We start from the raw sequence: 25809 nt of genomic DNA, 5'->3' as shown, positions 1-25809 counted from the left end.
AAAAGAATTGCTCATTCAGAAAAAATAAAAGCATCATGGGTTGCATATGTGCAAAATAAATATGTCTTCACATATCCATTTAAGGATTAATACATTACTTATCAATGGTTCTGTTTCTTTTTGTCTTGATTATTGTTTTGCATTTTTATGTGTTTATGCTGTAAAATTTTTTTATCCCACTTTATAGTGTTATAATCTTGCTGAATTGTATGAAGCAGAGTTAGAAGAGTGGTTCTTCAATGTTAAAATTAGGGAGCACTCAGATTTGTTTTCTTTTTTATGCATTAATCACATTAAAAGTAAGCTGAACTTCAAAATGTTTCTGATATTCCTATTTATTTCATTTATTAGCTTTTTCTATTCCTATTATCTATCTATTAGCTTATTTTATTTTTGTTCTGAACAGTTTTTATTGCAATAAATGTTACTTTTGATGTTCAGAATAAGTTAAAGTCAAATTAAACAACTTTATTAAACCAACTATAAATTAACCTACAGTTATAAGCAGCAGGAAATTAAAAATGCATTACGATGTAAGACATTAGTATCAGCTATCAGTGAAACTATTGGGGTTACTAATTGGGGTTACCTTTAATTGTTGGCCATTCTCTAAAAATAAATCTGAATTGCAAGAAGCAGTTACTCATTGGGATTTAAGAGCTCTGTACAAAAATCAGGACTGCTGATTTCGGCAGAAATGTTTCCATTTAGTGATTGTATATCAGCGGGAAAATAATAAATTTATTAAGTGACTGTTGAGAAAGCAATTTGAATACCTTTGCAACGTTGATATGTGAAGCTCTGCAATAGCTGGTAAATTTTTAACATCATTATTTATACTTGTGTTACGTATAATAACCATTGGGGGAATATGATTGTGGAATTGTTGTGCCTTAATTTTCATAAAATTTTTAATTGGGTAATGTTATCCCATCATCCATAGGAAAATTGGGGTTTACTTTCACAGAGTGTCAATGACTGGTATGCAACATAGATTTGAATAGTGAGGAAGATGTTGATATATGTTGATAAAAAACAATGATGGAAGTGGAGCGGAATATAAAAAATTATGAAAGATCCCTGACTTTATAAATAGAAAAAAGTACTTACTTACTAATATACCTTCAGAAATNTTCTCATGTCAAAAACCACTTTTTGACGTCAAAAACCCAACCCTGTCATAAAATCTGTTGGAAAAAATCTTTGAAGCATTGCTCGAGAACCAAAAACCAAGAGAAATCGTCCACGTCGCTTGAAAAAGTGAACAAATCCTGTATTTCTCTGATCAATGATAGTTTCAAAACTCCATCTCCATAGAAATAATAGGGCAAATTTATTTTTGATTATTTTTCGAAATTTTTTCAAATAGCCTGAGTTACATTATGTACCAACATTTATGCTTTTTTAGAATTATTTCTGCTTATAAATTTTTTTTTACTAAAATTTTATTGCATAAATCTAATTATTTTAACAAGTACTTAGTACAGATATGACTTATAAAAATAATAATAAATACATATTTTCTTACTATTCTCAAGTGTGTTTTTGCTCAACTTACCCCAGCTAAGAAGAGGTAACTTTTCCCACCATGTTTTTGAATTTCTACTGAAATAGAAAGCAATGTAAATCTAATTAGGTATCATATATTAATTCTTTTAGGTCAGAAAAAAGTCTAGAAATTTTTTCTCTCTCTGCCTGATAGAAAAGTACTCAGCACATTTACTAGAAGTTTGAAATTGCCTCAAGTAACCCCGTTTGAAGGTGCACAAAAAATTACCTCATAATGTAGAAATAAATAAGCCAGGAGAAGTTATACAAAATTAGCATATTTAATATTTTTATTTTTTACAAAAAAGATTAGATGCTGGAATGCAGATACTGTTATTAATTGTAAAAGAGGATATTAAATCTTGTGAATAAAAGAGTGTGGTCTCTAGTGAGGAATAATAACACTACTACTTAAACTTAATCATTATGCATTATCAATTTCAAATTCAAAAATATAGAAGAGTATAAATACATTGCTATAAAATCAGAACTGAAACTGAATTATCTGTTGAGTTTAGTTATCTTTTAGCTGTTATGCTATCAATCAGTAAGTTAAGGAGAAATGCCTTAATGCATAATAGAGCATTAAATAACAAGAAAAGCAAACAGTCCTTTCAATCAACATGGGCAGACATCATATACCACTACTACTTCCTAGTTTTGAAATTGATTTACTGTATAAATAAAAATTAAAATCTATTGTTGCAAATAGTGTAATTTCTCGAAGTTCCTCCAAATAATTCAAGGTGTGCTGATAACTTTCATGTTTGTTGCATCAGTAAGAAATCTAATCTTAGAGCTATGTCTTGACTAAGTGTCTTTATTCTTATTTAGAATATTTTTTTTATAGTTTGCTGTCCTAATAACACTTATGGGCCTAATTGTTTTCCTTGTCCCGGTGGCGCAGAGGAGCCTTGCAATGGTCATGGTACATGTAAGGTAAGTAGGATTTTTTGGATAGGATAGGATTAGGCAAAAGTTAAATTTTTTTTATTTTTTTGGCATGTGACTATTTTTTAAAGAGCCTGCACATAAGTAATGATTTAAAAGTACAAAAAATATAGACGTCGGTTAAAAATTTCTATACACCTTGGCAAACTGGCTCCCAAATTATGTTTTACATTTTATTTAATTGATTATAATAGTGATTGAAATTTTATTTGAAATTTTACTCTGAATTTACTTCTCTACAGATATTTTATTTTTTAAATAGTATTTTCAAACTCTTACTTAAGTTTTTCAATATTTAAATATTGTTTTTGATATATTCTTTTGTTTCATTTTAATTTGCTGAACAAATGTTAATGTAATGAAGCAGTGTTATTGCAATATATAGCTAGTCTTTATTTAACTTGTGTTTAGAAGTGTACAGTGTAATGTGCTGTTGAATTTGTTATTTATAAAGTTATACCTTCATGGTTCAGTAGGTACACTAAATATTAGCTTAATTATTATTGATAAATATTAATTTAATTACAAAATATGCTTATCTGAATGAACATAGTGTTTTTTATGATTTAAATTCAATAATCTTGAAAATAGGCTAGTTAGACCGAATTTGTTTAAGATAGGCTATACTGTTTACTGGCTTGAGAGAGTAAAAGTAAGTAAATAAGTAAACTTTGTTGAACTATTTTTATTTTTTGCTTATTGCTTCAAATGATTAAAAAGGTTTATTGATTCAAAAGTAATTTAATGCAAATCTAAGAGTAAACTTTTTTCATCATTCAGTTAAATCATTTGAAACTCTTTAAACAGCAAGTTATACTATCTATTTTATACTTATTGTTAACCATTGATATTTTTTATAATACATACTGACATGTAAAATTTTGATAGAATTTTAATTTTTAAGGTTGAAAGATTAAAATGTTAAAAATAATACAGAAATCTATATTTTTTAAATTCTTTTAATGTTAAATGTTTCTTCCTTCAATATATTTGCTGTTTTTATTTTGGCAGTCAGTTTAGGTTTGATTTGCTTCTTTATTAATTTAAAATCAATTTCTTTAACTCTAACATAGGGAGTATTTTTTTGCATTTTTATAAGATTTAAATTATTACTGATCAGGCATCTGAAACATTCATGATGTCAACATGTTTTCTTATTACATTTTAGAGGATATGTCTTTTAAGTTACTAAGAATAGTTATTATGGATTAGGTATGTATCAGAGCTGGGTTTTTGCCGTCAAAAACTGGTTTTTGATATGACAGTGGTAAAAACCGTGTTTTTACCAATAAAAACCGTCAAAAACCAACTGTTTTCTTTAATTTATGGCATATAGTAGAAAATATATTATTTTCACTTAATTCCCTTTATAAATGAATGTTGTAAATGATTGCTATTGATTTTGCAACTATATACACGTATTCTTATAGAAGGATATACATTCATACAGAAATATTGTAACATACTTATTGAAAATAGTGATGCTTAACTTTTATCATTATAGCTTGATTTGCAACGGATTCAAAATTTTGCACTTCATAATTGTTAGAAATAAACAAACAAACAAAAAAACTTGGAACTATTAGTAAATTCAAGAACTAAAAAGAAGAATTTGAAACTTGGCATCTCTTAAATATTAGAAATAAGCTAAACAAAACTTTCAAAACTTGTAACTACTAACAAACTCTAAGTCAGGAATGACTTGACATTCTTCAGTAATGTAATATGCCAAACAAAATGATGCTTGGAAATGTTGAAAATTTTGTTTAGTATCCTAATATTTTACTTCAAATAGTATGATTTGATATAATCATGTTGGGAAAATGCAAAAATCTGTTCTTAAATATCTTTTAACAACTTTGTTTCTAATTTTATTGCCCAAAAATGAATTAATTTTAAATCATAAGCAGTTAAACTCAAATTAAAATACAGTTTTATCAAAACTATGGGTTTTTGACAGTTTTTGACGTTTTTGACAGAGGGGTTTTTGACATGACGGTAAAAACCATGGTATTAACCAGTAAAAACCGTCATGTGTCAAAAACTTGCCAACCCTGCTATGTATATGCATCTTTAAAAAAAGTTTTTTTTTATGAAAGTATAAGTTTTTTTCGATAAAACTAATAAATTTAGTTTGTAAATCTATTTATGACAGTATTCCCATACAGAAATATAATACATTTTCGTAAAATTTAAAAATAACTCTTCTCGTGTTTTAAATAATATCTGTCCTTTCTGTTATCATCCTTCTTTAAAATCATTGTACGAAAAATAATCTGTTTTAGGTTGTAAATATTAATAATTAAGTGAAATTATGATTTCTGGATATTTTTCTAGGTGGATTCATAAGTATTATGAACTCATAAATATACTTATTATTTTGAAAACATTAAAAATAATTTTTCTGTCACCCTTATTTTCATTAGACTGCCAGAAATGTTTAGGTCTATGATAAATTTTTTTTTCAAAAGGTGTTCACCAAGTTATTACACTGCAAATAAATTAGAAGTTTATTGTTTGGTAATTTTTAAATAATACATACTCAGTAAAGTGCTTAAACTATGTATGCAATTTTCTTGATTCCAGTAAAGACTTGTTACTTTCAAAGCAATAGTGTAGTTTATAATGTTGATGTATCAGAGCTATTTCATTTCTTCAGAAATCAATCAGTGGCACTCTTTCCATTCACTGTTCAGTTCAAAAATATCTTGTAGTGACTCAACTTAATCGCAACCATTACAGTTACAATTACGAATCTGAACTCTCACTTTTCATTCGCCAGAACAATTTGAACTGTCTATGTAGTGTGAGGTGATGTGCTGATTTATATTCACCTTCTTTATACTTTAATATTTTTAATGTTAATAAAATAAAATAATATAAATTCTGATGATTAGTCTCCTGAACATTAACCAACCACCACAGTGGTGACAGCCAGATGTGATAATATTCAGGAGATTATGTTTCAAATGAAATAACGTGTTTCGCTTTGGATATTGGCAGTTTTATAAAAGTGGTACTGTGGCTTTTCAATTTTTGTTTCTTAATTCCTGTCGGAGTGAGCTCGCAGTATATTTGTCAATTAAGCATTTTAGACAAATGCTTGAGGCACGTTTATTCACTATATATACTGATCATAAACCCTTAATGTATGTTTTCTGACAGAAATGGGACAAATATTTGCCACATCAGCACCGACATCTTGATTTCATCAAACAATTCAGCACGAACATTCGTTTTATTAAAGGTGCAGATAATGTATCCGCTGACCTTTTATCTCTAGTTGAAGCAATTCGTACTCTTACCACAGTGGACAATGATGAAATAGCCGATTCCCAACGTGGCAATCCTGGACTAAAATTAATTTTGAGTACAAACTCATCACTAAAATTACAAGAAGTCAACATTCCTGCCTCCTCCAAGAAGCTATTTTGTGACACAAAATTTCAATTCATTTGACCACACATTCCACAATCTCATTGTCATACTATTTTTAATACTTTCCGCAAATTGTCACATCCTGGCACTCGAGCTACATCTAACTAATCCGTTCCAGATTTGTGTGGCTTTCCATCAACAAAGACTGTGTGAAGTGGACTCTAGAATGTCTTGCCTCTCAACCATCAAAATTATAAACATACGCCTTGTCAGGTTGAATCAATACCCATTACTTTGAAAAAATTCGATCATATACATTTGGATCTCACTGGGCCACTTCTGCAATTTGATGGATTTCAATATTGTCTCATGTGCACAGACTGTTATACACATTGGCCAGAAGTTTTTCTTGTAACAGACATGTCAGCAATCACTAACACAGCAGCATTTTTAACAGGCTGAATTGACCGTTTTGGCATACCAACCTACATCATGACTGATAGAGGAACAAATTTTGAATCGTCTTAGTTCCACAACCTAACAATATTGCTTGGAATTGAACGTTTTTCTGAACTGCAAGCTTTCACCCATAAAGCAACGGCTTGATAGAAAATTTTCATCAGCCACTCAAAGCCACTTTGAAGTGCCATGTGACAACAGACGTTCTACCAGTGGTTTTCCTCCACTTGCGTTACTCAGTTAAAGAGATCATCGATGCAACCCAAGCTGAACTAGTATATCGTGAAATTTTATGCTTACCAGGTGATTTCTTCCTTCCAACTTTAAATTATGATCCCCACATAAATTTGTTAGTAAATTACGAAGCCTATTTCAGGATTTGCGACTTTGACCTAAGTCACTCCATGATAATCATCGAATTTTTATTCATTCTGAACTTAAAATTTGTTTTCACGTATTTATCCATAGGGACTCAGTTTGAAAACCTTTACAACCTCCTTATGACGGACCATTTAAAGTCATCTGGAAGATTGAAAAATATTTCACTCTCCTCATAACTGACAAAGAACAGACTATTTCTATTGACCGTCTCCAACCAGCTTTTGGAATATTCCCATCCAAACTAAACAAGATCCAAATTTCTCCCTCAACAGAACAGAATCTAGGATTCTCCAGACAATTTAAAGAAAACCAAACAACGGACTCGATCTGGCCATTGTATTTCTTTCCCTGATGGATATATATCAGTTCCCTGATACTGGCGGGGGAGTGTGGACGGTAACTCAATTTAATTGTTACTGCAACAGTTGGGATGAAGAACTTGAACTCTCACTTTTCATTCATCTGAACAATCTAAACTGTCTCCCTAGTATGACACACTGTGCTGATTTATATTCACCTTCTTTATACTTTAATATTTTCGATGTTAATAAAATAAAATAATATAAATTATAATGATTAACATTGAACATTATAATGATTAGCATTGATCTCTTGAACATTAACCAACCACCAAATTCTAAATACAAAACTGATTGAAAGAAATATTTTTCTCTTGAAAAGTGACTAGTAAGAAATTATTAAGGGAGAGGAAGCCAATGTAGACATTCTTTTCATAAATTTGTCTAAAAAACCATATTGAATAGAATTTGTAATGTGTGCTGTATTTTTTGACAGTAATTTGGACGTTTATCTATATTTTGGTTTATATCTAGAATTATGAAGCTGTTCAGTTATGGAGCTGAAGCTGTTATGAAGCAGTTTGTTTTTCCATTATTACTTTTTTTAAAAAAGGTTGTTTTGTCCACACTAGCCCTACTACACAGGACTAGTAGGAATGAGCTATGGGGCTACTGTGGATAAACTTTACATCTTATTAATTAGTTATTTATTGCATATCAGAAGGGTATATCTAAAGCCAAATTAAATGAATTTCACTTTAAGCCTTATTGGAGAATAAATGTTCAAATATTTTAATTAAAATACTGATTTATTCTGAAATATTTCCTTATACTAAGAAGGGCATTTTGAACATAAATCAATACACTTTAAAAACATTCTTCAATTTAATTTATTTAAAAAATATTTTGAATTTTTTTTCATTTTATCAAAAAAATTTGACTTGTTAAGTTTAAATGTATATTGAAATGGAGTCTTCTACCCTTTACTGGTAATGGAAGTCTGACAGCTTGAGATTTGAGAAATATCTTTTTTTTTCATGGAAAAAAAGAAAGATTCATGATTAGAATAAGTAAAGCCATGTTTTTTTACTTAAGAATTGAGCATAATAATCTCAATCTATTAATAATTTCCATTCTACCAACTTAATGAACAACACTGTTTAAAACTCTTATTTAGTCAGCCTAGTCAAGAAGTTGCTGCATTGACATGCACAGAACCAATTTTTAAGTTGAATCAATTTTAATTACCAGTTTTAACTTGATGGTGAAATAGCCTGAACGGACAACACATGGCTTATCGATATTTCTCTCATTCGTGCAATGTAAACAACTTGTAAAACTGCAGACGGCACTATTTTTTGATATTCTGTTTTAGTTTAATGTGTGACAGAAAATAAATATGTATTAATGTAAAATAAATATGTATTATTAGGTAAATATGTATTAACTTTCTTTTATTCCCTAATTCAATGATATTGAATTATATTTATTTAACAAACTTTATAAAACCTTGCCTTTACATTTTCTTAAAATGGATTCATATACGGATTTGTCTTATATGTTTTACTTGAAATTGAAACCACTATTTTTAAAGGTATATCATTCTAGAAAATCATTCTAATTTGGAAAATAAATGACATTAAATGTGTTACATTTGTAAATAATTCATGTTGATTCCATTAAAAGTTGCATGGGGCCAGTTTAGACATGTTTACACTAACCTCACCACCATTGGTTTACACTAACCCCACAAAGACTTGTGTTTGTTTTGTTTAATGCTTGTTAACTGAGAGAGAACAAAATACAGAACAATAGTTATTATTAAAATAGGTATAAAACAGTATAATTTATAGCATATTATCATCCTTCCTTGAAATTTTAAAAATAAAATATTCTGGTAAAGGAGTAACGAGAAAATTTGAAAGCTACTTTTGCTACTTCAAAACCTTCTTTTACAAATTTTTGCGAAAGTTTTGACAGTATGATTATGCAACTTCTCATGAAACTGTATATCAGAGTTGCTAATCTATGCTAGCTCACCAAGGAAATTTGTCCAATAAATAAAAGTTATTCAAGATGTGTGCACTCTAATCCAATGTCCATACCCCTCCCCCCTATAAATATTATCTATACTATATGTATCTATATCTTCATGTTGTGAAATATTTCAAATTAAAAGAATTTTTTCTTTTTGGATGCAGAATGGTGGAACTCGAGAAGAGCCTGCAGAATGTATTTGTGATGCTGGCTATATTGGCGATCTTTGTAATGAATGTAAAATTGGTTACTATAGTGATGTAACAGGGTCTAAATTATCTTGCAATATGTGTGACAAATCATGCAGAGATCATTGTAGAGGACCAGGACCAAAGAATTGTGAAGTTTGTTCAGATGGTTACAATTTTCTTCCTAATGAAGGATGCTTTGGTATGAGTTCCTTAAATTTTTATTTTAAATTTTCTTTTTTTTTAAATGTAGAAGGTATAAAATTTGTTTGATATGTTGATTGAAAACATAACATAAATTTTTTTTAATGATTTTTTAGCAGTTTTTAAACTGTTGTGACCCTACATTTGTATTAATTAACAATGATCCAAAGTTTTTAAATCTAGAAAAAAATATTAAGTGTCAAAATATTATTAACTTAACATTTTCGATTTAACCTTTTAGGTTTTAAAAGCTAATTGAACCATTTGTCATTAAATTTATTCTTAATTAATAGACTAATTACTTAACTAAAATTATTTTGTATGCTTAGAAGATTGGCTAATAGTTAATCTACAGAATAATAACTTCTTAGAAATTAATCTTGTTTTAAGTTTTAGAACCTTATCTGATGTCTTATTTCCCTATAGTTAGTACTTAAAAGATGTATAAAATAATTTTAATATTGTTTAATTTTAATAGTTCAAGATAAGTAGGATTTTCATCATAAACTTTATCCTAGGTTCCAAAATATCTACAATTATTAGTAGCAGAGTTAGCTATAATTATATAATCATTTCAGTTATGTTTTGAATTAGTTGTATGAACACTACATTGAATGTAACCTTTAGCCTTATAATATTTTATTTTGAAATTAGTTTGTGCAAGGTGTTTTAGGTTTTAATGTTTATTTTACAGTAGGGCATTAATCTATGAAATGTATAATGAAAACAAATGCAGGTTTCATGAACTCTATCTTGGTAGTGTACTTGTAAAAAAATTCCTGCGAAATGATATCCATAATAATGATCATACCTCTGTAAAATTATGAGACAGTGAAATTGTTTGTCTTCTAGTGTTTATCGTATTGGTGCCCATAAAAAAGTATATAGTCTACTAAGGTGTATGCATTGCATTATTAACATGATATTTTACCACTCTTAGATATAATGTATCTCGAAACTCTCTAAATTACTTTTTGATTAGAGCTTTTTATTAATTTGGAATAACTGCATTATATCGTATAACAACTCTGACAAATACATTAAGCTTTTTTGTTAAGTTTTGTTGAACTATACTGAGATTTTTGAAGGGATCACTTAAATAATGTTTCTATCCAGTACTCAAAAGTAGTGAAGAGTGTTTTCCATTTAATAACTTTAAAATAATGGAGTATTTTGACAAATGTATCAGAATGATGCCTCCTAAATCATTAAAACCTATGTGAAACATAATTAATGGAAGAATAATGAAGGCAATATTTCTTATTCATGATTTTTTTTCCAAAAATTAATAAGTTTAAATTTCTATGCAAATTACTTACTGTTCATGTAGGATATTGGATGTATTTACATTGATGTATTACACATACTTTTGTAAGATTGTAATTTTTTTTACCGTTGTTTTTTTTTCATTTATGGGAGATATTGGATCTTAAGATGAAAAAAATAAAAAGAGCAAAGATTTGATAATTTAATACTTGCAAATAAAAGACAAGTAGTATATAAACTATTCCTCTTCATCTATAGAGATTATTAGGAGACAAGAAGCCAATCCCTGTTTAAAATGCTCATTACAGTAGAAAGCCAGACATTTAGAAATTTTGGATTTTATTCCCAGGTGGTCAATTTTAGGTTTATCAGACAAAGTCTGAATATTCATTTCAAAATCTTATAATTCTACAAGGTTTTTCACATTTTAAAAAGTTTGCAATAATTGTTCCCCCACCTGATTCTCATAGTTAAATAGGATAAGGCATTCTCCTTTAATATTTCCATTCATGTGTGTTTTCAACAGGTACTTCTCATTTTCTTTATTTTAGTTTTTATTATCTGAAACTAAGAAAGAGCTCTTGGTTAGAAATTCTGTATGAGACTGTGCAAATACATAAATAGAGGGATTAAGAGCTGCCCTGCTTTCATAAGAACTCCACTAGACTCATTGTATTTTTTTATGAGGATTTTGTTGATTTGTTCACTTCATTATAGTGTAGAGTTTTGTTGACAAAAGAAAATTGACATTTAAATTGTTTTAAAATTTAAATATTATTATTTTTTTAAATCATATATGAGCCTGTTATACTGAAATATGCATAACATATTTCCTGTCATTTAAAAAATCCTTTGTCATTAAATAAAAATCAGTAATATATCTGTTATCTTTTTATACCTCAACCTTGAATTGAGTCCAGAATAAAATCTATTTTTAGAGATTCCCTCCACTTCTGCGCAACACATTAGCATAAAATTAGAAAACCGTCATATGGTTGCTAATATTTTGATTTTATTAAAATTCATTATGATTTCTCCCGCTTTCTTTTCCGCCAACATATTTGAATGCGTAAGGCTAAGAAAAAGATCCTTGGCATGAAATTGAATAAATTAATAGCCAATGCACAGATTCCTTATTTTTTCTTGGCGAAAACTATTTCGACGTATGCATTACACTTGCATTTTGGATTTCTTGAGAGACGGAGCTGCCTTGTGGGGCTTGGCCCTGCAGCCACACCATCCTTGCCATTTTCTAAATTTATTAATTAATTTATGTATGAATGATTTTATTTTACTTTGGAGCTCCATATGATTACACATAAAGTTCAGAAGTAAAACATTTTTATTTATTATAACCTGATTCTCTATTAAGCAATTTATGATTTTTGTTAAATAATTGCTTGCTTACATCAGACTGGAATGGACAATTTCACCAATCAACATCCTCTTCAACAAATGGTAAATTCATCAAGCTTCTTCAGCTTATGATAAAAGCATCCAACCTCTTCAACTAATGAAATCAAAACTAACTTGGACTTATTAACATCTTCAACTTATGGTATACACTAATCAAACCTCTTCAACAAAATATAAATTTCATCTAGCAATCAAATCTATTTTCCTTGATAGAGCCCTAAACACAGTGCAAAAAATAAATTGAACTAGTTCTGTCTTCACTCAGTTTATAAATTTATCAACTGAAGTATCTACTTATAATGCTTCCCTATAAGAAATGACTTCTAGAGTAGATCTAAGAGTAGTTTCTAGAGCAACTGAAAGAGACTTTCAGTCTGGGAAAGTCTAAGGAAAACAAGACAGTACTAGATTAGTATTATCATTATCAAATAAAGAAAAGACAATCTTTAATAAATAGTTTTAAAATTTTCTTAGTGATTCCTCACATATTTCTTATATCAATTTACTATAATGTGTATAATTTTATTTATTTTAGAACATAAGGTTTTTGTATAGCTAAAAAAATATTTTTTTTTTAGAAATAAGTAAACTGAATGAAGAGGCTCAACTCTCATCTGAGAATTCTTCAAATGAAACTGAACATTCAGATTTACAGTTAAACCCAGATGTGTTAAATCTAAATGGCCAACAGTCTGATCATCAAGAGTTATAACTTATTTTTAGTTTAAATGATTTATTTGCATTTGAACAAATATTCCAAAAGGCAGTGTCATGAAGATGTTAGCCATTTTAATGTTTTCTTTATTTTGTTTATAATATAATTTTCAAGCTAATTCAAAACAATTGCAGTTGTTCTTTTTGTCTTACCACTGCATGCTGAGGTTTAAAAACTCAAAAGTTAAAATCATTTTTGGGAACCTGGGCAAATGACATAATAAATAAATAATATAAATAATTGAAAGAGTTGTTGAAATAACATGGACTGTACCATTAAAAGGATAATATACAATATTTTTAAACATAGTTAATTTCTAATAATTTTACTTGTTTTACAACTCATTTAAATAATTTTTAATTTTCAATCTTTAATGCATCACAGTTAGATGAGAAAATTAATGGCAATAATTTTTTATAGACTTCAGATTGTGATTGCAATATGTATAAAAAAATATTTAAATTGCTAACATTTTGTCATACTACTTCTGGGACTATAAATAAAATGCACACTCATGGACAAAAAAATAAGCACACCAAGAAGGAGTCGTCAAAATGAAACGAAATTTTACATACGTAATGACTACTTTGATACAAGTAAATGATTCAAAAATCAAAGATTATAGTTTTTCTTTGATTTTCTAATCATTTACTTATATCAAAGTATGCGCTAATTTTTTTGTCCATGAGTGTATAAGGACTTAAATATTTGTACATAAACATTTTTAATAAATTATTGTAATATCATTGGCTGATCTTTTTATTGACTGTTTTGATTTTAGCAACTTATTACTAATGAAATACAGATTAATTTAAATTTTATCTATTTAAAATCTCTCTTTGCTAATGTCAATCCGAAGAAAAGATAAAGTTTTGTAAAAATGAAAAAGTTTATAAGTTAATTTTTTAAGGTATAAAACTTACTCTTATACTGCATTGTCCCACTTCATAAAAATGTGTGAATATTGAGAATTTTTTAATGAATTTAATAATTTTGATTTAGGTGGGAAATCTCACCGAATTGTGATTTTTTAAAAAAAAAAGTTTAATAATTTTTGAAATTTAAACATCTCCCTTAAGCAAGATATATGCATAGTTTAAAGTTAAAACTTTAGCTTTGAGTTCAAAACACTCAAATTGTGGGGTTCTATTTTCTTTGAGAAAAAAACTTTTAAGAACACTTTTAATATTGTAACCAAACTTTTTTTTAGAGTAAAAGTAATTTAAAATATCAATTATAAAATCACCATATTAAAATAGCTTTTTTTTCTTTTCTGAATGGGTTCAATGGCTCGCCACATGCACGAACATGAAAATAAAGTGTAACTAGAATAATACACTGCTCCCTGCAAGTTCATGCTGGAAGATGACATTACTAAACGTTAATGAAAACTCAAGACACAATGATTCAAAGAAGCTTTTAATTATTCACTCCACATAATGCATAAGTACATGACAATGATCAAAATAGATAACTCTTAAAATAAATATGATGATGGATGACAAGAAACAAAAGTTGACTGCATTGCGATAGTAGTAACAATAATCCACAGGCAGAAGCATAAGTATTGCATTGACTGCATAAGCATTAAAGTACAGATGGCAGATCTGTTTAACTCTCACATAAGTTACATAATGTTGATACCAGCATACCTTTAACGAAAGTAAACTATTATTATTAGATCTGTTTCAAAAGTATATACTAATTCTAAACCATGATGTAAAAGGATACAATATGATGCAACATTTAATAATCATGCTCTCTCGTGGCAGTCCGCATATTCACTTCAACAAGTAAAAGTAAAACCCCAATTGTAAATAACACATAGGAATTTGGTCATAATGCTCGTTAATTGGCCCATTTGGTGTTGTCGATCGTCGGAACGTTAAAAATCTTTTTTATTTTATTTTTAAAAACTGAGTTAACTTTTATTTCATTTATTTCATTTTATTTCATTATTCATCTTATACTATTTCCTTTAATTAAAATAGTTTATTTTACCAGTTTGCTTATTGAAGAGGTTATTGCTCAAAAACTCTATATTTTGACTACAATAAGGATGAATTGTTGGTCTTGTAGACCAATGATTACTTTTTACTATCCTTTCATGTTTTAATGCTTTTTAACCAGCAGACGACTCTTTAATTTGAATGCTTTAGATTCTTTCATATCCCTTTTGTTGAATGTAAGTTTCGATAGCTTTAAGAGGGTTAAATAATTGATCCAAAACCATTATTTTTTTTATAATATCTTTATTGCATTTTATGTACTAAATTTTTTTCAGACTTCATATCAGAAGTAAAACAAAAATATCTATATGAGAAGAAAGGTTTTGTTCTGTAGTAAACAATTTCATCTTATTAGTTTTGGAAATAAATAATTTTCCTAATGAATTTAAAAACTAAAACATTTGATACCTCTTATGATCAATCGAAATATTCAGGTATTTGTTTTAAAAATGCCTTTTGATAAAATTTGTGTAAGAAACAAATTTTATCTACCTTCAATGATTTAATCGTACATGAATTTTTTTTTAAAAGGTCACTTTGCAATTACTGTTTTTTTAATTGAAAAAAAAAGTTGCTTTTAGCTACAAAGACTAACTTTTTAAGTAAAAAATCATTAATTCTCAAATTTCTATAAATTCCGAAAATCTTGATAAATTTGAATAATTTTCCTCTATATATTGCTTTGTATTCATTTGTCTATAAATCTAATAATAAATCATGAAAATTCATATAATTTATTAAGATCTGAACATTTTACACAAGTCAAAAAATCTAAATGAGGACAGTTTAGCTCTTTCCCAACTTTTCAATGTTGAAAGCTACAGAAAGAAATAAACATACAATTTTCAATCAATTAAACAAACACAGCAATAAAATGTCCCATTATTGACACATTTTTGTGCCATTTTTTTCTAACTACAAAATTTTATTTCTCTCAAATTATTCTATTCTATTTTTATTCTTCATTACGAGCAATTCTTGTGTTATCGTCATCTTGAATGGTGTTGTAAGGGGAATCATAAAATGTAAATCTATGCTGAGATGGTACTTTCAACAAAAATTCTGTTTTAGTTCCATCTTCTGAGATGTGAGGTGAAATTTTTACAAATGGTTTTACTTGTAGTTGTGAAATGGAATTTACAGTTAAACTGTTTCTAAATGTCATTTTACATCCAGTAATGTTCCCACAGTCTTCCAGGTTTAAAGAGTTTCTTTGTCCAGCTCTTGACCTGTGGTCTTCATCTTCTAATAAAGAGCCAACATTGAGAACTGCATTATTTCCTATTCGTACCCTAGCTTTTTGAAATGTCACTGTTAATTTTTCTTGGATAACATTAATACTCATTGATGTGAGTGTTAAGCCAAGTATAAGATAACTGAATGCTTCAATCAGATGATCATTCTGTTTTGGAACATAATCACCAAATCCGATGGTAGTCATTGATATAAAAACAAAGTAAAAAGCTTCAAAGAATGTCCATTTTTCCCATTGTGAGAAAAGAAATGCACCTACTATCATATACACTATTACAAGGGAAATGGCTAAGCTTACTGGAATATAAAAATCGTCTTTTACTTCAACATGTTTATGATTTTTTTCATCTGGATTTAAGAAGTCTAAATTTTTATATAAATCATCATTATGAATAGTTAGAGTTGTCACTTGGTTGCTTTGGTCATTTGAATAATTGTATTCCCATGTGCTCATATCATTCTTTTCTGTTGTTTTCTCTGGATGAACAGTTCTCCAGGATACGGTCATGTACTGCAATGAAAGGCACAACTGATTATATTGATATTATGAATACTACATTCTATGAAAAATAGATAAAACTTTTATGGAATAAGAATATTTGTTTCTTAGGGAAAAATAACACCGATAGAAGAATCCTAATACACTATCCTAATACAACATAAAGAATGTCTTATATTTGCATAAAATTTATGCCATGTTTGAGTGTATATCAAACAGTCATTTCAAGATAAGGATGTGTTTCTTTAATGATATAATCATGGGTTTTAGCCAAATTAAAACCCATGCAATATGGGTTACCATTGAATAATCTTATCTATTGAGAGCATGAAAACCCGTTTAAAACTGATTATTTTATCACGTTGTGCATATTTATTTGCTTGTTATGATCATTATATATATTTGTTACCGACTAAGTATGAAATGCTGGCATTCTATAGAATGACAAATGCTATTTTGGCAAAGTATGATATAAAGGTCCTGATAAGACAATTATATATAATGATGTGTATTTCTCTAAAATACAAATGCTATTTTGAAACAATAAGGAGAGTGCCATTAAAAAAATTTATTCATAATACGTAGAAAAATGAAAGCTGTGGAAAACAAAATGTATGCTTTTCTTATTAAGATAAACAAAATTTTATATAAAAGATAAGAAATTAAAATTCGCGAACTGCAACCGACGAATTCCGAGCCTGTGGCGCTAGTAAAAAGTCACGTGCTTTACCACGTGATATTCGAAATGAACCAAAAACGGATGTCATACTTAGCTAGTTTATAATTTGGGATTCTGTAGAATACCTGGGAAGTATGTGGAATATTATTATTATTCTTCAGCACGACAGCGCCTTACAGGCCCTGGCTGCCTCAACCACACGTAGTCTCCAACACCTCCTGTCCATGGCGACTTTTTTCCAGTTGTTTAATGTGAAATATTAGTTGTTTCATATTCATATTTCCAGGTATAGGTATTACATATATACAATGCAATGCTTAAGCATTCTATAGAATGCCAGATTTTAAGCTTTGTTTGTGACATACAATTAATTTGGCGTTATTACTTATACACGTGGTCACTTTACTATAACCATCCGGCAGTTAGATGCAAATAAGTTAATGCGTTACAGTGTTTACACTGGAGGGCTATTATGATGCTGACATTATTTAGATCCTTTTTTGTGCATATTATCTTAATAAAACATGTATAAATAACATTGTTAACCGAGTGCATCATGTAATGCTGATTATTTATTTTGGTGTTGTAGGATACGTTTAGAATAATGTGCCTTGCCATACAACTGATATTGTAATGATTAGTTAGTAGAACATGATGAACATTTCATTTTGTTTGGGTCTTACAGCACCCATATCTAAATCCTTTTGAGCATTTGTGGTCTGAAATAGAAGGAGCCAACCGTCCATTAGTGTCAAGAACGAATTAAGACTGTATTCGAGAAAAATGTGACCAATCGAGAAATTAATAGGTTGATCATAATTAAGTGGCTCCTCAGATTATAAAAATTTAACTTACTTGTAAAGGTTTGTTTTCTGTAATTACGGAGCTTTTTAGCAATTTAAATGTTCCAGTTTTATAAAATCTTTTTGCAGTACAGATGATGAATTTCATAACTTTCGTGAAGAGTTTTCCTAGGTCTGCTAATACCAAAATCATCAGAGGAACACCTATTATTGCGTAAACGGTTGTGATTGCTCTTGACATAGTAGTGCATGGTACAATATTTCCGTAACCTAGAAAAATAAATAAATTTATATTATAGTTCATATTTATTTTTTACATCACATAAATATTTTATTCATGTAAAAACAAATTGTATATAGTTTGTTTTGCCTAAATTTAATTCAGATAATTTTTTACATATCAGTACATTGATTGTGCATTTTTTGCTCTATTTCTTGCTTAATTCCATTGAATGATGCTTGTGGCATTGAAAATATTGTAGAAGAATCACAAACAAATTACAAAAAATAATTAATATGAAACATTTGTTTTATGTAAGAATATCCATGAATAAAGGAATTTCTATTTCATATAAGTATCTTTATCTGTTAAGGGATTAATAGATAAAGATACTTTGTGGACTGCTTTTTTCTAGTCTTTAATAATACTTTGAACCCTATACAGGATTCTATAAATATTAGTACAAACTTTAGGGGGTGGTTGGGCAAGTCATATGGATTGTGAATTGCATAGCAACCCATGCTGGAAATGTTATTGCATGCCACTAGCTGTGCATCCTCATTATGGACTTCCTGTTCGTGCGCCGTTGAGCTGGTGCATGTATTTATCTGAATTATCTTTATTTTACAAGTTTTATGTTTTCTAATAATTATTGTCGAAAATTGCATTCTAATAGGCTCAGAAACAGCTGTTTTAGCAACTAGTGTGCAAGTTAACTAGCACATTTAAGGTAAGCCCCTGGAAGCATTAAGATGGCACCTTAGTAATTTGATAATTTAGATCAAAAATACTAACATGTAATTAACTTAAAATTTATTTTGAAAAATGAATTCACCCTTTATAGGAGGGGAAAATGACTAAAGTTTGAGAAAAACCAACAGGAAACAAATATTTAGGTTTTGAAGAATTTACAAGTAAACATTTTTATGCTTGTTTCGAAATGTATAACTTTACTGTACAATTCAATGGAGAAACTCAGTGTAGTCGAATGTTGGGACTACTGTCTTGATATAGTCAGAAGAGCAGTCGAAAGTTAACACGTTTTTTTTTATCCTTTTGCAAATTTTGCTATATCTCTTGAAGTATTGAGACAAATCAAAATGTTTTTGCATACATCTATAAAAATAAGTTAACAATAAATATTTCCATGCAAAGTAAAATTTTTAGGACTATTTATTATTTCTTATCACACTAACAATAGTTAGAAACATTCTGAATTGTGAAGCACACATTTTATTTTCGATTGATAGCAATAGTTTGCCTGATATTTAATAATTGAAAAGAAATAACTGTACTATCTCATTTTTTTAATGTTTGATCACAGAACTATTGTTTTTCACTTCATGTTATTTTTTCGCAATTTACCCATGTTAATTATTTGCTAAGCATATTATTATTACTTACTAGAATATTAAGCAGAATTAAATAAAACCCGATTTCAAGTTTATATGATAATTTGTTTCAAGGTTTTGAGAATTTTTATGCAGCTGTATATAGTTCACTACTTAAAAAATTAGCACATTTCGGAAATCTTAAAATTTTTAGAGCTAAGTGAGTATTGTTTCTTGTGCATTTTAATGTTGAATCGAATAAAATCAATTGCAATTAAAAGCATTTATTGCTAGAAAGTTATATGCATTTTTTTGAATTTCATCCTTTGAGATATGTTTTTATATTTAAACAAATAATTGTAGCAACTAACAATTAGTTTTATCCTGCTCAGTATTATAAGTTACGTGGGAAGAATTTTACTCAGTCTCTTATTTCAAATCGATTTCTCTTATTAAATTGCTCCCAACTTTAAAGAAATGCTCTTATCAGCCTGTGGTTAGTTTTATTTGATTCGGTGTTAAAAATGCATAAAAACTGGTACCTAACTTTAAAATGTCATGTTATTAAACGATTGTTGATTCTTGATTACATTGATTAAAATATTAAAATTACTATTTTTTGTTTAACTCTGATGTGATTGACAATGACTAAAGTCCTTTTCAGAAACAGCGTCAAAAATTGATTAAAAAACTTAATTTTATGAAATCTGACAAAAATTTTAAAAATATGGACTAGTCTTATTTAATTTATGTAAAGATTTGTCAGAAAAAAGAAAGAAAATTTTGTTATCAAACTTACAAGTACCATAATGGAAGATGTAAGTTCATTTATGGGAAAATAAAAAGTGTTAAAGTTTCCTAATAAGATTGGAATTATACAGGTTGTTAATGATAGTACTCAGTGTATTTTATTTTGTGTCCGTGGTACCTGTCACACTTTTAAACGCGTTTAGCTACGAGGATTGAGAAGAAATGACAAAAGCGAAATCTTAGAAGTGAATCATTTATCTGAGAAAAAAATTTATTTCAACCACTTAATTTTAAATATGAAAAAAAAATTTCTAATTCATTATTAGATAATATAATTCATTATATTATCTAATTTATTAATTTCTTATTCATTATTACCAATTCATTATTTTTTCTTTTAGATTCCAATGCTTCCAAGTTTCAACAGGGAGACAGAATCAATATTTAAGATAATTTTGTTGGTTTGAAAAAAAAAAATTAAATTTTAGTTTTAAATTATTTTGAACGTCAGTTGACTAATTATCTAAATTTACAGTTTTATAGCTTTAAAAATTCAAGCACCTTAGACATCTACTTTATGAAAATGTGAGTTTCCACAATAAATTTTTTTTAACTGTGGAGTTCGGATAAGTGCCATTTCAAGATAATTTATTTGAATCTATTAAAATTACAGAAGAATTATAACTTTGAAATTTTTATTTTATAGCTTAACAAAAGAAGCAATTACTTCCGAAGGTGTAATATTAAAAACTACAGGCTGATAAATGAAGATCTCTACTAGTGAAAAAATGTAAAGATATACACTATTCTTTATATAATATAAATAATGGAAAGATTAAAAGTTAATAAACTAGGTAGTCCGTATAACACCTCACGTATGTGCATTATTACCTTTGTAAGTACTATAAAAAAAACTACTTTAGGTTGAGCTATAAAAGCTAAGTGTAAAATGTCGCATCTTTGGTTGATAATTTAATACCTCTAAAAATACAAAAATCTATACTTGAGATTACGAAATAATAACCTAAGGTAAAATACTTCACATTAATAAAAAATAACCTTTCCAAGTGTCAAAAAATACACCTGAGGTTGATTAATAATAATCGGAAGTGTAAAATGGCACATTTTAGGTAGATAAATAAATACCTTAACAACTATATTAATCCCCACTTGAGGTTGAAAAATAATAGCCTAAAGTAGAGAACATTGAACACCTCACGTTCATCAAAAACAACCAATCCAGCGGTCGAAAAATAGACTTGAGGTTGATTTATGATAACTTTATATGTAAAATGATGCACCTTAAGTTCATAAAAATGTACACAAGTATAAAAGTATATACTTGAGATTGAAATATAATAACCTGAGGTAGAACATAAAACACCTCACGTTAGTAAAAAGTTACCTTGACAACTGTCAAGAAATACACTTGAGGTAGATACAGAATAACCTGAAGTGTTAAATGAAGCACCTTAGGAGGTTGTTGAATAAATACTCCCACAGGTATAAAAAAATATACTTCAGGTTAATAAGTAATAACAATAACCTAAGGTTGAAAACGAAACTCCTTAAAGTAGTAAATATCTACTTCTCCACAGATGTAAGATGAAACACCGCAAGTTGATGCACATATACCTCTGAAGGTATATTTGAGGTAGTCATCATTTGCATCCTTTTCACCCTAACGACGTATTAAAATAACCTCATTTATACCTTTGAAAAGTACGTCATTTATACCTCAAAAATACCTCAATTTTTCCTTAAGGGTATACGTTTTTTAAAAAATTAAAAGCATTAAAAATCATATTAAGTATTTTTTATACTATTTATTTTTATGTATTTGTTTATCAAAATAAGTACACGTCTTATGATTTTCATTATTATGCTCTCAAATGTCATTAAAACGCATGAAATTTACAAATGAAATTTGAAAGAAGATATCAAACATACTGCTTTATTTCTTAACTTCTTACATAATTTTATTCAATTTAGTGAGACGTGTGACACTTAGTCAAAAAGGGGAGAGATATTGTAAAAAAGCGTGACTCCATTTATAACCGGCCCTTAGCTCCTAGAAACATTAAGATTATATCTTAGTTTGTGAAAATTCAATTATGAGAGCAAAATTGTTAAGGTGCTCTGTTTTTTAGTTCGTACACTGTACTCACTCTTGAAGGTGAAAAAAATATTTAACAACATGAAATTACTAGGTTTCAAAGAATTTATTAAGGGTCTTTTAGTTAGTTTCAAAATGTAAAACTTTACTGATCAACTGTAGTGCAGACTCAATAGTTCTTTTTCTTTTAGTATTTATGCAGCTCTAATTTTTGGTTCCGTTTTGCCGATTGCTTTAATAAATAGTTTTATTTTTTAGATTTATTTTAAAAAGAACTAGTTTTATATGATCTATTGAGCGAATATTATACTCAATGGAAATATATAAGGGAGTATATGGGAATATTGTGGTACAGATTTACTCAGGGCTTACTACTTGGTCAAATTTATAACTGAAGTGCAGGAAGTATGTTTATTAAAAAAAATTCAATATCCTTTCTTTTGTATTTGCTTAATTGAAAACGTAGTAAAGAGGTACGTTATTAGTCTCAAAAGTACGAGAAGGAATGCTTATTTTGCATCGGGTTTTAAAAATTGGAAGTGAAACAAATAGTTTGCTTTATTTCAATTTAAAAAATCCTTACCTTTACTTAAAATGGTTACTCTGTTGAAAATCAAGTGTAATGAATAAACAGAGATGAAGTTAACCTGGTCTTTATCGCCCAGAGGTGGCCGATTCAAACCTTTACGGTAAGCATGGAAAAGGGTGTAGAAAGCTTAGATTTCCGAAATATGAATAGGTTTAGCTGTTAACTAGAACTACACTATTAGTCTTTTAAATTACTTGAGTAATTCTCTCCATGGGTATGAAGATAATTTTTTTAAAGATTATAAGGCATACATGAAGGTGAAGCCAGAAGAGTATGCTCACAATTCAATGAAATAGTTAAAAAAATTGTAAATATTAATTTTTTCGCTACCTTTATTTTTTTATGCATTTTTATTATTATTTAATTGTTATACAATAGTTTTAAACACCAGCTGTAATAAAATCAAGAAAGCTCATTCAAATAATCTGTTACGGGGTACGAGAATTCGCACTCATGGGTAGGAGAGATTGTTATATGCTAAAATACACTTAAATCGTTAACAATAACAATGGCACTTAATTGTTACAACGTTTTCGTCAGCAAATATTATAATATTAGAAGGGGAATATTTCAACTTAATTATTAAGGAACCAGAAAAAATAAAATTTTTTAGTTATAGCAAAAAATTAAAAAAAAAAAATAGCAGAAGAATTAAATTTTGCTTAAATGGGTTGGTGACCCTAGAAAAATTGTCATAATTTGTCATCCTCTTTTTTTAGCTGCTCTGGGCATTGCCTGCATAGCAAAAGATTATTGTAATAATTATTGTAATAATTTTTATTTTCTTGGTCTGAAACTTAATTGGACTTTCTTTGGGAAGTCTTAGGAACTTGAGTTCTAATCTGCACTAGAATTGTAAATGATGAAGTAAAGATGGATCTGAAAATTTGTTCATAGGGGAAATATTATAAGTACAATTATTATTATTTATTGAATATATAATGAATTTAATTATATTTTTACATAAACGAATAGTACTGAATACGTATTATAATACAACAACTTTTATAATTTCAATAACAATTGATGACGCTTTTTTAAATTTAAAATAAGAGTGTATTATTTTGTATCTTCTACCTTTTACGCTTTAAGCAGGAAATTTTTTCGTGTGATATCATATGTTTTAATATTTGATTCTTGCTACACTAAATTTGATTTGAAATGATTTTGACTACCACGTCATGTAAGTAATTCAAATATGCATAGTATTAAAGATTTCATAATCATGTCGAAATATGTATTTTGAAATGCTTATAAATTATATATATAAATAAAATTTAGGAGAGGCAATAGGAGAGGTTTTCTGCCAAAAAGAGTAATATAGTTGGAATTTATGAGATTAAAATTAAGAACCATTTTCACTGGATGTGATTATATCGCATGCAAATGAGTACTAGATGAAAACATTTACCCTTTAAAAACTCACCAATCCGGTTTTTAGTTTGCATGCGGAAAAAAATCGCATCCAGTGAAAATTGACTCTAAAGAAAATTGCTAAAAAATCTTACCTATTGTCGTTATTATTGTGAAGCAGTAAAATATTGCAGCCTCGATACTCAAACCTTCTCTTTCTCTTCTGATCATATTGTCACCATAACCTGCTTCCCAGTACTCATATAGTTTATTTTCATAATATTTAAGAGAACTTTTCATGCTTACATTCCATTTTTCTAAATCATGAATAACTTTCATTGAATCATTATAAAGTTTCTCTATCATGTCTTCTCGAAATTCAGTCATGTTCATTAAATTCACTTCGGAACACTGAGAATCCAAGTACTGAAACAATACTGCTCCGGCGTACAAATAAAGTGCTATGACTATAACTAGTATTAAGTGATGAAGCTTATGCTTGGTGAAAGCTTTCAGTTTTTGCACAATTATATGATCTTCCTCATATGTGGCTGGAAGCCGTAATGTATCCAACTCTCGAAGATCTCGCGGAATGAAAACTTTGCAAGTTCGACGAATTGTTGGACGCCTCCCTCGCACTTTCCATATACTGTTAATCGTCATGGAGCTTCTTGAAATAGGAGATGGTTTCATTTTGATCAAGCTTGAAAAATCAAAAATATTCCAATTGATACAATGAGTTTAGAGCTGATTGATACTAGGGATTTAGTGTTAGTTGATATAAAGGATATATTGTTCAATGCAAAGAATTTAGTGCTGTTTGATACAATTGATTAACCGCTAGTTGATACACAAGATTTAGCTTTGGATGATATATAAATGATCTAGTTGAGCAATTGTTATATAGCACACAGTATTTCATATACTGCACTTAATGTCATATCACAGGATAGGTTTGGTATACGGTAGGCAGGCTTGTATGAAACATTAGAATATGGCATATTACGTTCAAAACAAAGAGAACTTACGTTGCAGGAAAACATCTATTCCTTGTTGGAGGCATTCACTAAAAGAATGGCTAGCTTTGAAAACTAAGAATCCATAAAATGAAAGATTAAAAGAATATCCAAGAGATATATACTTTTTGTTCGGAATAATCTTTTATATTGAGTAGACGGAGATGGCTGACGCTATAAAATTTTATTTAGTCTTAGGAAGATAAAGATTTGAAGGTTTACGAAAGAATTTATCTTAAAACAATTAGAGAAATTTGTGTTGTGTAAAACACTGTAATACATGAACTCTGAAAACAAATAGAATATTCAGACATTTATTCTTTTTCTTCTATCATGTTCTTAAACTAT

The 25809-nt window shown here is 28.5% G+C and overlaps 2 protein-coding genes across 3 annotated transcripts in view; one reads left to right on the top strand and one right to left on the bottom strand.

The window, feature by feature from the left end:
- LOC107452629 (protein disulfide isomerase CRELD1) overlaps nucleotides 1-13582 on the top strand; it is a 111961-nt gene extending 98379 nt beyond the window's left edge. For both annotated transcript variants that reach the window (XM_071187861.1, XM_016069167.3), the window contains exons 5-8: nucleotides 188-299; nucleotides 2399-2487; nucleotides 9218-9443; nucleotides 12706-13582. In XM_071187861.1, the coding sequence (XP_071043962.1) occupies nucleotides 188-299; nucleotides 2399-2487; nucleotides 9218-9443; nucleotides 12706-12839 (561 nt within the window). In that variant the 3' untranslated portion in view covers nucleotides 12840-13582. The remainder of the gene's footprint in view (nucleotides 1-187; nucleotides 300-2398; nucleotides 2488-9217; nucleotides 9444-12705) is intronic.
- Nucleotides 13583-14245: 663 nt separating this feature from the next.
- LOC107452628 (TWiK family of potassium channels protein 7) lies at nucleotides 14246-25582 on the bottom strand. Its single transcript, XM_016069166.3, has 3 exons — nucleotides 24601-25582; nucleotides 18139-18356; nucleotides 14246-16616 (listed from the first exon to the last, which is right to left on the bottom strand). The coding sequence occupies exons 1-3, from the start codon at nucleotides 25136-25138 to the stop codon at nucleotides 15807-15809; spliced, it is 1566 nt and encodes a 521-aa protein (XP_015924652.1). The 5' UTR covers nucleotides 25139-25582; the 3' UTR covers nucleotides 14246-15806.
- Nucleotides 25583-25809: the final 227 nt, after the last annotated feature.

This window comes from Parasteatoda tepidariorum, chromosome X1 (genome assembly GCF_043381705.1).
Source record: "Parasteatoda tepidariorum isolate YZ-2023 chromosome X1, CAS_Ptep_4.0, whole genome shotgun sequence".
NCBI lineage: Eukaryota > Metazoa > Arthropoda > Arachnida > Araneae > Theridiidae > Parasteatoda > Parasteatoda tepidariorum.
This window is presented reverse-complemented; position numbering and strand designations above follow the sequence as displayed.